We start from the raw sequence: 16,129 nt of genomic DNA, 5'->3' as shown, positions 1-16,129 counted from the left end.
CACGTCGTGACTGCAGTTGACGCTAATGTGGTTACTGGTCTGTCAAAAGAACAGTGGAACAAATTGGTGAAAATGCTGGGTGAGAAAACAGAGGAGACACGTCTCAATGGTAAGAAGTGTAGAGATGATTGGATAATAGACAGTGGTGCCTCTCATCATATGACATGATTGATTGATTGCCTGTTTGATATACATACTGTTCCTCCATGTTTGGTCGGTTTACCAAACGGGAAACTCGTTATGGCTGATCAGGAAGGAAGTGTTCAGTTAACTGCTACTCTGACACTTCATAGTGTTCTTTTTGTGAAAGAGTTGAAGTGTAACCTGATATCGGTTTCTCAGCTGATTGATGAGATGAATTGTGTTGTCTTGTTCTCAAAGAAGTGTTGTCTGATGCAGGACCTCACGCAGATGATGCCGATTGGAATGGGTGAGAGAAGAGATGGCGTCTACTTTCTTCAAGGAGTGGAGTCGGTGGGAAGAGTGAAGAAAGTAGGTGCAAAGGAGTCGTTGGAACTGTGGCACAAGCGACTCGGTCATCCATCAGAGAAGAGAATAAGGCAATTGCCAGTAGTTGGTAGTAGTGATGGTGTTGATTTTTCAGTCTGTGATATTTGTTTCAGAGCAAAACAGTGTAGAACTGAGTTTCCTTTGAGTATTAATAAAAGCAAAGAAGTTTTTGAACTTGTTCATGTCGATTTGTGGGGACCGTACAGAACACAGAGTTTGTGTGGATCATACTACTTTCTCACTATAGTTGATGATTTTTCAAGAGGTGTTTGGGTGTTTCTCTTGGCAGACAAGACACAGGTTCAACAAACTTTGAAGGATTTTATTGCTTTGGCAACAAGACAGTTTGATAGACATGTGAAAACAATACGATCAGATAATGGCACTGAGTTCACATCAATGACGAAGTTCTTCTCTTCACAAGGAATAGTTCATCAAACGTCTTGCGTTGGGACGCCACAGCAAAATGGACGGGTCGAAAGGAAGCATCGCCACTTACTGAACATAGCAAGAGCTCTAATGTTTAAGGGCAAGCTTTCTACTGAGTTCTGGGGAGAGTGCGTTTTGGCTGCTGCTCACCTGATAAACCGAACTCCCACAGAGATTCACAAGGGCAAAACGCCTTATGAAGTTATTTTTGGCACTGCTCCTAACTATGACGAGTTAAAGGTGGTGGGCTGTCTGGCCTATGCTCACAATCAGAAGAGGGGTGGTGACAAATTTGCTAGCAGGAGTCGTAAGTGTGTCTTCGTAGGGTATCCATATGCAAAGAAAGGGTGGACATTGTATGATTTGGATACTCAAGACATTTTTGTTTCTCGAGACGTCACATTTGTTGAGGATGTTTTTCCATTTACCGAGCTTCCTCCATCTGAATCCCTCAAAGACGCAGAGTATAAAGGAAATAGGTTGATAGATCTTGATGCAGTGTCGTTCTCTGATAGTGAAGATGAAGTTGATAAACCACATGAGAGCACTCTTGAAGGAGAACAGCAACAGAGTGTTGATAATGCTGGAGATGATTCGCCTGATTCGTTGGAAGTCAGTGGGACTTTAGGAGAAGAAGCGATTACAGAGACAGGGGATGGAGAGCCGTCTCAACCGGAAACAGAGAAATCTGCAGAAACAGAGGTTGTTGATGCATCAGTAACTGAGCTGGGAAGAGGCTTGCGTGAAAAGAAATCTTCTACGCGGTTGAAAGATTATATCTTGAACACAGCTTAGAAGTATGAAGATCTTGGTGATGGGGAGTTTCAGCTTGAGTTTGATTCTCTGTATGGAATAGACAAGTTCTTGTCTTGTGAACGTTTCTCAGCCGCACATACTACTTTCATAGCAGCTGTTACTGAGGCTGTCGAGCCACGGTCTTTTGCAGAGGCAATGAAGGATAAGCGATGGAGAGATGCAGCAGGTGTTGAGATTACTGCGTTAGAAGACAGTGGCACATGAACAGTGCAACGACTTCCTCCAGGAAAACGTGCAATCGGGTGCAAATGGGTCTTCAAAATAAAATTTAACGCAGATGGCACCATTGAAAGATTCAAGGCTCGCCTTGTGGCTCTTGGGAACAGACAGGAGGAGGGGATCGATTATTTTGAAACCTTTGCTCCAGTGGTGAAAATGACAACGGTGCGCTTGTTCTTGAAGCTTGTGTGTGGACGAGGCTGGGATTTGCATCAGATGGACGTGCATAACGCCTTCTTACATGGAGATTTGGATGAGGAGGTTTACATGAAACTACCGCATGGATTCCACGCTTCAGAGAAAGGAATGGTGTGTAGATTGCACAAGTCGTTGTATGGACTGAAGCAATCCCCACGCTGCTGGTTCTCAAAGTTTGCTAAGGCCTTGTTTGACTATGGTTTTGTTCAGTGTGGAGCAGATCACTCGCTATTCTCACTGATCACTCGTAAGAAAGAGCTTCATGTGTTGATATATGTAGATGATCTGGTTTTGACAGGAAACTCGGATGAGGTTGTTCAAGAGTTTAAGACATATCTCAGTAATTGTTTTCATATGAAGGATCTTGGCAAACTTAAGTATTTCTTGGGCATAGAAGTAGCCCGAAATCAGGAGGGGGTCTTCTTGTCACAGAGAAAATACATATTGGATATCATCACTGATGTGGGCTATCTTGGTGGTCATCCAGTTGATTTTCCTATCGAGCAGAATCATCAGTTAGGTAAGTCCAAGGCTCCACTCTTGCTCAACCCGCAGAAGTACAGACGACTAGTTGGAAGGCTCATTTACTTGTCGGCTACACGTCCTGATCTGGCATATGCAATTCATACTCTATCTCAGTTTATGCAGAGTCCTACACAAGAGCATTGGGATGCAGGTTTGCGTGTGGTAAAGTATTTGAAAGGTTCTCCTGGAGCAGGCGTATTTCTCAAGGCAGACAGTAGTCTTCAGCTAATGGCTTGGTGTGACTCTGACTGGGCGGGTTGTCCTTTAACAAGAAGATCTCTCAGTGGTTGGCTTGTTCAGCTCGGAGATTCACCAATTTCTTGGAGATCCAAAAAGCAAGATGTTGTATCTCGCTCATCGGCTGAAGCAGAATATCGTGCAATGGTTGAAGCGTTGTGTGAGTTGAAGTGGATCAAGAACGTCCTGTTTACTATGGGAATTGAGCATCGAGGAGCGATGAATCTATTTTGTGACAGTCGATTAGCTCTCTACATTGCAGCTAATCCTGTTTTTCATGAACGGACAAAGCATGTTGAGTTGGATTGTCATTTCATTCGAGATGATATACAGCGAGGTGTGGTTCGAACAAAACATGTGTCTACTTTGAATCAGTTGGCTGACATTTTTACAAAAGCGCTTGGCGGAAAGGTGTTTCAGTCGTTTCTATCCAAGTTGGGCATTAGGAATCTATATGCTTCAACTTGAGGAGGAGTATTGGGATAAGCATGAGAAGATGCTAGTCCGAGAATATTGGAGTATCTTTAGAAGATAGATATGTATCTAGTAGTTGAGATTGATATCGCCTTATTGTATATAAGAGGCGTGAAACTTTACTTGTAAATCCATCTTGATCAATACAAAGTATTACTAGATCTTTCAGAAATAGAAGAAGTAAATTAGAACTGGTTTATTTTGTTAAAAAAAATATTTCATATAAGATAATTAAAGAATAGACAAATCTAACGGTATATTGATAGAGTGGTATATTGATAGACTGGAAGGAACAATTTAAAAAAATCTTTGTAATGCTATTTACCGAGTGTAATAAAAAAACTCTAAACAACTTATTAAATTCATATTTTCAGTGATTAGTCAAGGTTGAACAGAATTCTCAATACAGGATTATGTACTTTTCTTGAGCCTCGTTTCACCTTTTTTAGGTCAGCTTGAGGATTTTCTGCTGCTGCTGGTGATAGCTTTACAGATTGGCGTGTTGAAAATTCTTTGTTAAGAGAATTAATCTTCTTCCTGATCAAAGCAACTTCTTTCCACTCGTGATCAGCTAAAGGTTCTGTATGCAATTCAACCATTGAGCTTCTTAAACACCAAACATTACAATAGTGAGAAGAATTTAATGGTTCCTCTCGTAAAAAAAGAAAGAGATTTGATCAACAAAACTCATCTAATACCTAGGAACCATACAAAAACCATATTTTTGTGATATTGATCACCTCAATCTTAAACCCAACACAAAAGTTAAATATAGAATTCTAAAAATTAATAATTCTAGAAACTAATAAAACATTATAGCACTAACATCATTGTTTTAGAAGTTTAATTTGATAGAATCTGAAATTCAATCAAGCACGATATCTTAAATCTAGAAACTAATAGAACATTATAGCACTAACATCATTATGTAACATATCAACTTCATCTCGATGATAACCTGAAAATTAAGGATGGTTAATTTGATAGATCTTAAATCAAAAGAAAATATAGAAAAAAAAAGACTGTCCCTTTCAATGGTTATGAAAATGAGATATGGTAGCAATTGAAATCAATATTATTTGTGAACCAAGCAGACAAGTATCTAAAGGCGAAGTATCAACTATTTTATTGCTCCAAAACCAAAGAAAGTCACACTGTAGAGTGTAGAGTTTAAAAAAAAACAATCTCGACTAATGAACCTATATTATCTATTTAGCTATACATTAACGGATGCACTTAAGAATGGCACAGATAATGGAATCTAAGAATGACATAGGATCCTTCCAACACTGGAAGATTAAGAGTTCTGTCATGCCTTACACATAAGTATTCATTCTTTGGTATTAGCTTTAACACCGAGTAGGCACTTAAACTCTGCAACATGCACATACCTGAAACAAAGAAAAACAAAAGAGAGTGGTCAATATTAGGAGCAATGAATAATAAGCATGTGTTTCTGTAGAGAGGGTGATGGAGGTAATAACAAACTCAGCAAATAAAATACTGAAAACAGCTTTGCATCTAGGGTTTGAATACTGCCTATTTCCTTACAAATAACCCACCAATTAGCCTCCACTTTGCTTCACTAACTTTTAGCTGGGGACATGTCTGCCTCTGCATGCTTCAGGCTCCCAAGTCTCTCTAGCTCTGCCTCTCTGTTTTCAGTTCTGCTACTTCTTTGGCTTTGTGAGCTCTATATCGCAAGCTTCAATGACATGGTAAAAGTGATCAGTTGAGTTGGTTACGAATAGAGAGGGAGATAGTGGAGTTGATTATAAATGTTAGGGATTGGTTAATTTCTTTTTTTCGATCCAAACGTTCCGTAGCAGTTGGATCCGAATAGATGTAAATCGTTACAAAGCTTCACCCACATTTCTGACGTCAGAGACGCTGCTCAGAATAGAAGAAAAGCGTTTCTGAAACATCAAGGTCACTCTAAAACGATGTTGCTCCGATGCTTGAACGGCGATCTCATCCATCCTCTGGTAATGTCATACGAAATCGAATTCTATTAATGCCAAACTTCACACAAAATCAGAATGGAAAAAAATGAATAGGGAAGCGAAATTATGTGGTTTTACACTTTAATGGAGCATTAATAGTTAGAAGACAAAGTGGGAAGTAGAAGAGAAAGAGATTTTGTAACTGTTGTCTTTAGTTTCTCCTGCTGAAGGAAGAGTACAGAGACGAAAGGTCATGTCAATGGCGAAAGGTAAGAGAAGAACGAAATTAGGGCTTTCTATTTTTTCTGTGTTCTAGATGTCGATGATGTTGACATAGCAGAGAAGCCCAAAAAGAAAAAATAGAAAGACTCAAAATTTGCAGAACAAACAGGCCGAAAAAATAAGAAGCCCAAAACAAATTAAATCGATGATGACATGGACGAATGCTGCAACATTACTGGCTAATTTTTCCATCTGACGTGGACACGCTCAGAGGCTTTGTTGTCTCCCTTTTAGTATGGTACTGATGTGTTTAATGTTTCAGTTTTCAAAAGGCTAAAATATATATATTTTAATGAATAATTAGATTTATCATTATATAATTTACCATAAATTACTTCATATAAAACTATCATTATCTATTTTTTTCTTTTATTAAAAGTAAAGCTGTGAAATATTAAGATAAATCAATGTATGTATTGATCAAGTAAACCAATGAAATATTGTCATTACCTCAATTCGTTTTCAAAAAAAAAACTTTCTTCAAAATTATCATCAAACTTTAGTTTTTTACTTTTTATTATTTTTTCTTACTTGGATTTTATGTGTGTTTAGTGTTTTGTTTTGATAATTTAATACATGTTTCTGATTCAAAAATACAAAGTAAATTAAGAAAAATCAACACATTTTTACTTTACTTTATTGTATATAATATTTTATATGTAATTATGCTCTCATAGTTTTATAGCTTTCTTTTGTATTTAAGAGATGTATACCAAAATAAAAAGCGAAGAAAACTAAAATATTTAAGAATATTAAAAATAAGTTATCATGATGTCCAAATCATAATACATATGTTAGTAACTATTAGTACAATGATTATACCCGCATGTGCGGACAAAACACCTAGTTAACTTAATTGTTGGTTTAAAAAAGATAATGGCATGTGATTGTAATTATTGTAGAAAAATCAGGATTAATTACAAAATGTATTTTCACTTTTAATAGATTAGATGGTTTGGTTAATTATTTAAATTAGATTTAAGTGGTTTAATTTAAGTGTTAAATATGGTTTAGTTGAGTGGCATAGATCTGTAATATTTAAAGAAAACTGAGGGTTGGTTTTAGTTTGTACTTCATTTTTAATAGATTAGATTTCCAAATTATATTTTTAATAGTCTTTTTCAAAAAAAAAAATTTTACATATGTGCAGAAACCAAAACTTCATATGTTATGAATCTGAATCGTAGGGAGTTTCATTTCGCGGGTCAAATACCAAAAGGAGTTAAGTTACCTCATCGTATAATATTATCCATCTTTTTGTAACTCCGGTTTGGCTAACCGAACCTCTCATTTTTTCAATTAAAATTCGATTGACTAAAAGAATGGTTAACGACGAAGCCCAAACCCACTTGTGTTTTGTCATTCCTCCTTCACTTATTTCTCGGTCTCTCTTCTCTCCTTCACCATTCTTAGATCATCGATCTGTCTTCTTAGACCCCTTTGGCATCTCTCAGGTTTGTTTGTGTCGATCTCTTTTAGTGATCAATCAAATTTAAAAGTTGGATTGCCTGCTTTCTGCCCTTTGAGATATATTCGAGGTTGGGAAGTCGAAATGTTATTGCGATGATTTCGTGGTTTTTGTTGAATTTAGACATAGAAAAAACCCCCTGTTGCAATCGATTTAGAACCGGCTCTGGGTTAATGCTGAGGGATTCTCCTCCAGTCAAATTCTGTATTTTATTTGGTTTTATATCTGATATATATCTCTATATACCGAGGCTTTTGTTTTTTTTTTTTCAAACGAGAAACAAAGTCTTAAAAGATGAATTGTTCACACTTGATTTGATTTGGTTGACATTTTTACAAACCAGAGCAAGAAAAGAAAAAGAAAAAAAAAACAGTGAATCTTGAATTATAATTATTATTATTATTGCAGTGCAGGCGGATTTGGGTAGATAGAAATGGCAACAGCATCAAGGTTCCAAGCATTCTTGAATAGCCCCGTTGGACCTAAAACAACCCATTTCTGGGGTCCGATCGCTAACTGGGGCTTTGTTGCTGCTGTATGCGCTTCAACAACCTAACACTTTTTTTTTTACTTTGTGATCCAATCCAATGGATGCGCACTCTCGTGTTTTGAATTTGACCTTTTGTTGTTGAACAATTAATAATTAGGGTTTGGTGGATATGCAAAAGCCTCCTGAGATGATCTCCGGAAACATGACCTCAGGTAAGACACCACAATGATAGAGACCCACCACCCTGTTCGAATTGTAAGGCCCTTCCTTATATGCAACATTTGTGTTTTGTTACAGCCATGTGCATTTACTCTGCATTGTTCATGAGGTTTGCCTGGATGGTCCAACCACGCAACTATTTACTACTTGCCTGCCATGCTTCCAACGAGACTGTTCAGCTCTATCAGCTCTCCCGCTGGGCTAGAGCTCAGGGGTAAGTTCTATATTTTCCTGTGTACAGTTTATGATGCAATTGCTTCTACAAGTGTAGCCTTTACCTTGTTTTCTTTTTTTTCTAGCTGATTATGGAAGAAACCCACTAAACTTGCTTAATGACAGGTATCTATCCTCAACGAAACAAGAGGAGAAACCGGCTCAGTAAACTGTCACAAGGAAAGGTTTCTTCAACGCCTCTGCTTGCTTCTGATGAGTAACGAAACGGATCATCTGCATATCTCTTCTTGGGAATTAATAAATTCTGAAACCATCTGTTTGCTTTTACTTCGAAACATATTTGTGTTGTGTCCCCAAGCTATGATGCTTTACTTGTTGGATCCTTCATTATCATCTCTCCTTTTTAATAAAATTGGGGATCCAAAATGAAAGGCCATAGTGGTTTTATATCATTTTTGAATGAGACAGAGAGTGAGTTCATTATATAAATTCTATTTATTAATATATGAAATAACATAATAATAATAAAACTCTTATCAAGCAACAATAATAGGATTCTGTAATCGTTTGATTTCTCTAAGCATCATAGTTGGTAACTTTTTTTCTGCCTAAAGACTTGAGAGAGAGAGACCGGGTTGGTGTTTCGAGTGAACATTGCCAGAACCCTGGTCTACCCATGTTGAGATCAGGTGATGAGCTATGGCAGTTGGACCCGGGATGAACATAGGAGCGAGCTCACCGCTTTCCACATTGAAATCTGTCGATAGACTCTGGCTTCGCTCCACACCTTTACACATCTGCTCTATCTTCGAAGCCGTTGTTCTTTGTGCCTTCCGGTATTCTGCAAACGCCACCGCTTTCTTCACTTCTTCTCTACTGTGCCATTGAGCATCTGCCGCAACAAAAAAGGCATGATGCTAGTGGTTAAAGATGAGCTTTAACGTGATGAAATGTTAAGAAACTCTGAGCTGGAATTGAAGTTACTCTTACCTTCTAACTCTTCCTTGTCTACGTTTATTTCAAGAGTCTTGGCGAAAGCAAAGAATCCCAGCATCAATTGGCATGGCATGCTACTTGGTCCCACTGCAGTTTAAGACAAAGCATATCCTCTTTTCTAAAGCATTGTTGGCATTTGAAACAAAAGTTCCTAAACTACCAAATGTTGCAGCATATCAAGAAAATGTGAAAGTCTATTGGTATCCAACTAGAAGGAAATGACAATTAGCAGTATCTATTAGTGAGGAGGTGAAAAGAAAAGTATTGACGGTAGTATAAGTTAGGAAACCACAAACGAAGAGAATCAAACCTATAAACATGATACACTACATTTCTTAAAACTTTCAAAGGAAACATAAGGCTGTTATATGATAATTCATGCTTTGATTGAACATTAGCTAAGATACTTTGTAAACCACAAGCTAACACCAACAACAACTACATTTATAACAAGTCGAACTTACCAGGCCAAGGCTGAGAGCTGTGATAGACAACCTCTCCTACTTCAATGCCTGTCTCTTCCCATGTTTCTCGCCTCACAGCCTCTTCTAAGCTTTCCCCTGGCTATCAGAAAGCATCTTCCATAATAAATAATATATACATACAATAACGATGGCTTAGCAGTGAGAGCTTTGATTCATACCTCAATAAACCCGGCCAAACAACTCCACATTCTCGGTACAAATCTAGCTTGCCTGCTCAAAAGTGCCCGATCATTCTCTCGATCAATAACTAACATTATAACCACCGGGTCAACCCGGGGATAAACCCGCTTTTTGCAAGCCTCGTTTGAGCATTGTTTTCTTCTTCCAGCTTCCTTTGGAACAGTTGAACCTCCACAAGATCCACAAAAGCGTGAGACTTTGTGCCACTCAAGCAATGCTCTCGCCTGTCATTATAGTATAGTATAATACATAGTCACGTATATTCATTCATAAAGGAGGACACTTTAAAGATAGCTAGCTCACAAACATACATGGCCTGCGATAGCTAACTCATCCATAGCGCGTTGATCCTCCCAGTCAGCAGCCACCATTAGCGTTCTCAGCTCGACGAAACAGAGCTTCCTATTCGCCAATTCCAAAACGACGCCGTGTTCTTCTTCAGACGACACGTCAACAGCCCAACACACCAAATCTTCCTCCACCTTGGGTCCTAGATACACAAGCGAGTTCTCGTCGAGATCGACCCCACCGCGACTCGCTAACAGAGCCTTGCAATCGGATAAGCCGATCCATCCCAGATGCCAGAGAGGCGTCGCGGAAGCGTCTCCGCCGCCGCTGGAGAACACCAGTGGGCGGCCTTTGCTAAAGGGGAGGACTTTGAAATCGGGAGAAGGCGTGGGGTGATTGGGGATTGAAGGGATTAGGGTTTTGAGGGATTCGAAAGCAGAGGAAGGTGAGAAGGAGTCGGTGGATTTTGGGGTTTTGGATCTCAGGGGGTTGCCTGCGTAGGCGTGGGTTCTTAGGTTCATCGTGAGAGTAGAGTGTGTTGTTCGTCGTTGGGCTAAGTCAATAGAGTTACAGATCTTGAGAGAGAGAGAGAGTGATACGAAGAAGAAGAGAGCAAGCAAGCGTCTCTGTTTTCTACTTCTCCCCGCGCTTGATGAGAAACGATGACTCCGACGAGTCTGGTCCTCACACGTGTCGAACTATTCCCCTCACACGCGTCGACTTTGTATTCAGCTAACCGCGCGCAACCAACGGAGATATCTTAATTATTTTAATTTCGATCTTAAACCATACAAGTCTCGGGACTTTATCATTTTTACTCCAAATCAAAGTTCTGATCTTAACTTACAATGAGAAAACTTATCTAAACGAAATTTTAATGCTGTATATTTTTGGGTTCCGAATCAAACCGAACTTCGAATAAAAATTCAAAAATATCTGGAATTAATTAAATATATTAATTTTTTATATGTTACAATAACTTACAAATTTCATAATATTTTTAAAAAATTATATTTGTCATTATTTGTTATCTTTGAATACTTCTTAATCTCTCAACTTTTAAGACTACCACCACTACTAATACTTTGATGTTACATATATTCCCCAATGTATACATATTAAAGTGAAAATACGAAGGATCTAATTATTTTTTTTCTGATAGAATGAAGGATCTAATCAAAATCAATGTAACTTTCAAGATTTTGAAGGGTTTTTTCATCAAAAAGTGACATGATTGAAAAGCCTTTTCAACCTTCCAGGCCGAGGTTAGATGTTAACCACGAGCATAACTCATTCATCTCCTGTGGGATGGTATAGTGGCCAAGTCCAGTGTAAGCTTTGAAGGTGGTTTTCTTAAACCCATGTGATATCAAGGCTTGTGAAGATTTCTCCCCAAACTTGTACGGTACCACATCATCACCTGGAAATCACACATAATCTTCAAAATGTAACCCTTCTTTTACTTGTATCTTGATGAAACATTTCAAAGTCTTTAAGGGTAGTGTTACCTTTTCCATGACAAACTAAAATGGGTAACGACGCAGCTCGGTTCTTGATCTGTTCCTCTTCTAGTTTGCCAGTCAGTGTCCTTCAAAACAAAGATAATAAATATACAAAAGTCATTCAAATATCCAGTTAATTCATAAAAAAACTCTTAGACTAGAAGAACGATTTCGGACAAAGAAGAAACTTTACTTTGCACAAGGAAGCCAACCGCTTAAGCCAATGACTGTGCTTAAATTGATAGGGTAAGGATTGCCATTTCCATATTTACCGAGTGCAAAACATGTCGCAGAATATAAAGACGTCCCTGCACCCATGCTGAACCCTCCAACGCCTAATTTAACTTTTGAGCAATGAAAGTTTGAAATTCTTTTTTAGAAAAAAGAATTTCAAAAACAATGTTTTTCTCTATATTTGAACTTCTACTGTTCAACTACAACAATGTACCATACATCAATTTGTAGAAAGTTATAATTGTCTTGCTTACTAGATCTTTTTACTATTCAAGTGATCCATGGAGGGGAATGAAGAGGCAGGTTAGAAGAAAAACTTACTATCACCAGGCTCATTCGACAACAAATTTGCAACATGTGCGGCAGCCCCATCCAGTCCTTCTACATCATCAAGTCCATCTTCATTGATGCCCACAACATCAAACCCTTCATAAATTACAGTAGCAACTGATCAAACCCTCCCTTTCTATTTCGGTTAGTAACAGTTTCCACTTAACCAGAACGAAAGAGGAAGGCTGCGAAGCAAACAACTTACAAGCTGTAGAGGGAAAACCACCAAATAAACTTATAGGTTGAGAAGGAGCAGTTGGGCATATCCATTTTATCTACATCACAGATACAGAAAAATGGGTTTCGTATTGATAAAAGGTACAGTAACTGAGCAAGCTTAACATAACAAAAGCAACGGCTGAAAATCACTTGAAGCTTATAACTCACATTTGGAAGGGGAAGTGTCTCCAAAAGCTGGGACCAGCTGCAGCCAGGAAAAAATAAAAAAATAAAAAAAAGAGACATAAGGTCATGACTGCCAACTTTTCAAACTGACAGTGTGAAGCTTTTCGTCTCTAGACAGCTTTTAAAAAAAGCAAGAGTGTTCTAAAGTCAAGTTCAGTTATTTTTCTCAGCTGATTGTGAAACGAAATTGCATAGAAAAAGCACCAAAACTCATAGAAGAAAACTAAAGTACAAGGACAAGGCGTAAACTTGAACATTATAGCAAAAGTTACACCCAGTACCGAAACAAATTAGTTATAGGATATATCCATCATTCAGAAAAGGCTTTGGATCTAGACACTATGATGCTAAATGATATTGCAAAAAAATGAAAAAAAAACAGAGCCAGATATACCTGGAGCCATTGTCGCCAAGACCATGTAGCCAGACAATAGTAGCTTGGTGTTTCCCTTTGGGCCTAACCACATGAGTTTTCCCAAACTCTACCGCTCTTCCTAAAATTCTGCCTGGGAATAACTGATAGTTATTTTTGTTTCTATAAATCTTCGTTTTGAACTCGCACAAAAGAGGAATATACTAACCTGAACCAAGTGCAGCACCAGAGATACTCATTTCGGATGACAAGCAGTGCTGAGAAGAAGCACCTGGGGGAAAAGCAACACAGTCTAGTTCAAACCAGTGCAGATGAGGAAGAGTTTGGTGAAAGTCGCAGGAAAAAACAGAAATAGATGTTATCTGAGAGTCTGAGACGGTACCTCGGCTATAGTTTATCGACGGAGAAGAAGCCAGTGGCTCAGCAGCAGCCAGCAAACCCCATTAAACTTTTGATATGGCTTGCACTTTGTTTTTCACTATCGCCCCATCTATATTACTTCTTTCCAATTTTATCCCGAGACTATTGTTTAGATCAGTATATCCCATAATAAGAAAATTTGGGGAGATTCGGTTTACTTTTTGAACCAACCAAACTTGGTTAAGGCTTTATGATCCTAATTCCTAGGCTTGTACTTTCTGGTCTTATGCTTCTGTCTAAGATCTCAGGGGTTCGGTTTTTGGTTCACTTCGTTTTGATATCGAAACCGTTTGGTTATTTAAAAAATTTAGAATGGTTTTGATTTGTTATTCCGGTTTTCGGTTCAGATACAATGTCAGAAACTAACTAATATCATTAAAATTTTGGATCTAATTCGGTTCCTTTTTAGAATACTGATTTTCGGTTTGGTTCTGGTTTATTTATTTGAATGGTAATTTATTTGAAACGATCAGATCTATTCTGTCCTGATTATAAATTGTGCTTATTTTACATATCGATTTTGAGTTGCACTTACCTGTGTTGATTTGGACTCTTATTAGCTTGATAGAGTCACTATTTCATTTTAGATGCGAGATAGCTTCCAGTTAAAACCATAATGTTGTGTTCAATCCTGGTAATAACTAAACTGTCTGTTATTACATATATCAAATGAACAAAACCAAAACTCTACCGTGGAGAAATGGGAGATATGATGCTAGAACAAATAGACGGTAAACGAAAATTCCTTTCCCTCTGAATATGCAACCTCGGTACCTCTACAACACGTCGTACACCTGTAGGTGCACCATCATCATCATCATCACCAGCTGCCAAAAGATCGACCACAACAAGCTGTGAATCCGGAGGCTCACTCACCGGAACTCTCCCTTCAAGCATCTCAATCACCATAGCCATATCAGGCCTATTCTTCGCCTTCTCCTGTATACACCAAAGAGCCACACACACCAGCTTCATCACTTGCTCTTCATCACCTAACTCCAGCCGTTGATCTACGATCTCCATTATCTTCCTTTCTCTCATCTTCTGGTTCACAATCCTCGGAAAATACTCTAACTTCTTCTTCTTGCTTTTCTTGTTCGTCTTTTTGTTCGTTTCCTCGACCTCTACCTTCATTATACTCCTCCTCCCTCCGATCATCTCTAGCAACACGATCCCGTAGCTGTAGACATCAGACTTCTCAGAGATTCCGTGTTCAAGAAGCCACTCTGGTGCTAGGTATCCGCACGTGCCGCGTATCTCCGTCACAACTCTGCTCACGTCTCTAGCAATCAGCTTCGAGAGTCCGAAGTCTGTCACCACCGCTCTGTAATCCTCGTCGAGGAGAATGTTCTCCGGCTTCACGTCGAGATGCAAGATCTTTGACCGACAGTCGTGGTGAAGATAAGCTAGGGCTTTCGCTACATCGACAGCGACTTGGTACCTTTGGTCCCACGTCAAGCATCCTCTGGCCCTCCTGTTCCCTCCTCTGTCCGGGAAGATCCAGTGATCTAGAGACGAGTTAGGTACATACGCGTAGACGAGGAACCTCTGGCGATTCACTGATGAGTAACCGTAGAGACGGACTAGATTCTTGTGCTGCACGGAAGCTATAGCCGCCACTTCTGACCTAAACTCTCTTTCTCCTTTCTCTTCTCCTTCGATTCTCTTCACAGCCACTTGGCTCCCGTCTTTGAGAACTCCTTTGAAGACCGAGCCCGACCCGCCTTTTCCAATCTGGATCCGGAACCCGTCGGTGGCTTCTTCGAGATCCTCGAGCTTGAACTTGGTCGGGACGCCGGCGACTTTTCTGAGGAAACTGTACTCGATCCGGAGCTCTCTGCCTTCCGAGACGTACTTTGATACCAAGATCTTCCTCTCTCTGTTGTAACGGCGACGGATTATGAGGAAACAGATCACGGCGAGGATCAAGGAGATGTCGACGCCGGCGATGAGGTAAAACGTTTTGGAGAGTTTTAGAGAAACTCTGGCGACGATTATTACTATGATAAGGGCTAAGATGGATATGGTTGCGATTATGTTTGCTTTCTTGTCTTCCATTACAGGCTTTAGAGCTTGTCTGACTTCATCTTCTTTTTTCTCAGATGAGCATGGTTACTCTCCTTCCTTCTGCGTTGAACAATGAGGAAACGAAAATATTTCAAATTAAATATTTTTAAATGGGCACAACAGGTTGTATTGTATATCTTATCGTTTTTGGTGGTTGAATTGAATTATATTTGCTGATTTAGATTCCGTGTTTTTGAATAATATTGTATATTTAATTTGTAATATCAAAAGCAAAAAGGAGTTGTTGGACTCGTGGCCAATTGTAATTTTTTTGGTTAAACAAATATAATAGAAGTTGTATTGATATAGAGACGTGTATAGTACAATGTACAAAATATAGGTTAGGTTTGTCATAAATTATCTTAAATGAGTCATTGGCTCACATGCGCAAGTTGTGGTACGTTAGTATTGTTCAGTTTGAAAATAAGTATTTTGTAGATTTTATGTGTAATTTTGGAAAGTGCTATCCAAAAATATAATTATTTGACAACGCAAGTTGTGGCATGTTAGTATTGTTCAGCCATATACAGTATATCGACATTGAACGGATTAAGGGTTAACAGTTAATTTTTTTTTTAACATTTATTCTAAATTTTTATCATATTTAAATTTTTTATGTTGAACTTAATCTAATCAGTGGTTTGTGAACTCTCTGCGTAGGAGAATCGTCTAGCCCTGGCAGGTTCCTTAGTTAAGAGGTTTGGCCAAGCCGGAAGTGTTGGTTGTAGAGGGAAGGGGATTACTTTAGTTTTAAATTTTAATTAAAGTATATGAAAATTGTAACTGATTTCAGGTCGGATGCGATATGATTTTTCTACCAGAAGAAAATGCCCAATACTAGAAGTACATATAAAAATATTATTTG

General features: G+C 38.6%; 4 protein-coding genes and 1 long non-coding RNA gene across 7 annotated transcripts; 1 reads left to right on the top strand and 4 right to left on the bottom strand.

The window, feature by feature from the left end:
- Positions 1-3,668: 3,668 nt before the first annotated feature.
- On the bottom strand, positions 3,669-5,654 carry LOC108840208 (uncharacterized). 2 transcript variants are annotated; one of them, XR_008942615.1, is made up of 5 exons: positions 5,490-5,654; positions 5,280-5,390; positions 4,971-5,113; positions 4,729-4,799; positions 3,669-3,988 (listed from the first exon to the last, which is right to left on the bottom strand). It is a non-coding gene; the product is annotated as an uncharacterized LOC108840208 (long non-coding RNA). The 2 variants fall into 2 exon arrangements; XR_001947838.2 differs by having other exon boundaries at positions 4,971-5,390.
- A 1,293-nt stretch (positions 5,655-6,947) lies between these two features.
- On the top strand, positions 6,948-8,415 carry LOC108843020 (mitochondrial pyruvate carrier 1). Of its 2 annotated transcripts, none has more exons than XM_018616096.2 (5): positions 6,948-7,087; positions 7,510-7,636; positions 7,749-7,803; positions 7,889-8,024; positions 8,150-8,415. In XM_018616096.2, the coding sequence occupies exons 2-5, from the start codon at positions 7,535-7,537 to the stop codon at positions 8,190-8,192; spliced, it is 336 nt and encodes a 111-aa protein (XP_018471598.1). In that variant the 5' UTR covers positions 6,948-7,087; positions 7,510-7,534; the 3' UTR covers positions 8,193-8,415. The 2 variants fall into 2 exon arrangements, with proteins under 2 accessions (XP_018471598.1, XP_018471599.1); XM_018616097.2 differs by having other exon boundaries at positions 6,953-7,087; positions 7,515-7,636.
- Positions 8,416-8,464: 49 nt separating this feature from the next.
- On the bottom strand, positions 8,465-11,165 carry LOC108843019 (nudix hydrolase 19, chloroplastic). Its single transcript, XM_018616095.2, is given in 7 exon segments — positions 8,465-8,876; positions 8,975-9,067; positions 9,445-9,544; positions 9,624-9,869; positions 9,957-10,493; positions 10,496-10,692; positions 11,126-11,165. Coding segments are annotated over 7 exon segments (1,497 nt in total). The 3' UTR covers positions 8,465-8,592.
- LOC108829538 (uncharacterized) lies at positions 10,972-13,253 on the bottom strand. Its single transcript, XM_018603180.2, has 9 exons — positions 13,160-13,253; positions 12,986-13,048; positions 12,799-12,910; positions 12,387-12,423; positions 12,205-12,274; positions 11,991-12,095; positions 11,629-11,779; positions 11,442-11,521; positions 10,972-11,353 (listed from the first exon to the last, which is right to left on the bottom strand). Exons 2-9 carry the CDS (start codon positions 13,014-13,016, stop codon positions 11,181-11,183), a joined length of 759 nt encoding a protein of 252 aa, XP_018458682.1. The 5' UTR covers positions 13,017-13,048; positions 13,160-13,253; the 3' UTR covers positions 10,972-11,180.
- Positions 13,254-13,802: 549 nt separating this feature from the next.
- Positions 13,803-15,450, bottom strand: LOC108822375 (probable receptor-like protein kinase At5g20050). The gene has a single exon (XM_018595434.2). It carries the CDS (start codon positions 15,253-15,255, stop codon positions 13,885-13,887), a length of 1,371 nt encoding a protein of 456 aa, XP_018450936.2. The 5' UTR covers positions 15,256-15,450; the 3' UTR covers positions 13,803-13,884.
- Between the last annotated feature and the right edge of the window lie 679 nt (positions 15,451-16,129).

This window comes from Raphanus sativus, chromosome 2, assembly GCF_000801105.2.
Source record: "Raphanus sativus cultivar WK10039 chromosome 2, ASM80110v3, whole genome shotgun sequence".
NCBI classification, from domain to species: domain Eukaryota; kingdom Viridiplantae; phylum Streptophyta; class Magnoliopsida; order Brassicales; family Brassicaceae; genus Raphanus; species Raphanus sativus.
This window is presented reverse-complemented; position numbering and strand designations above follow the sequence as displayed.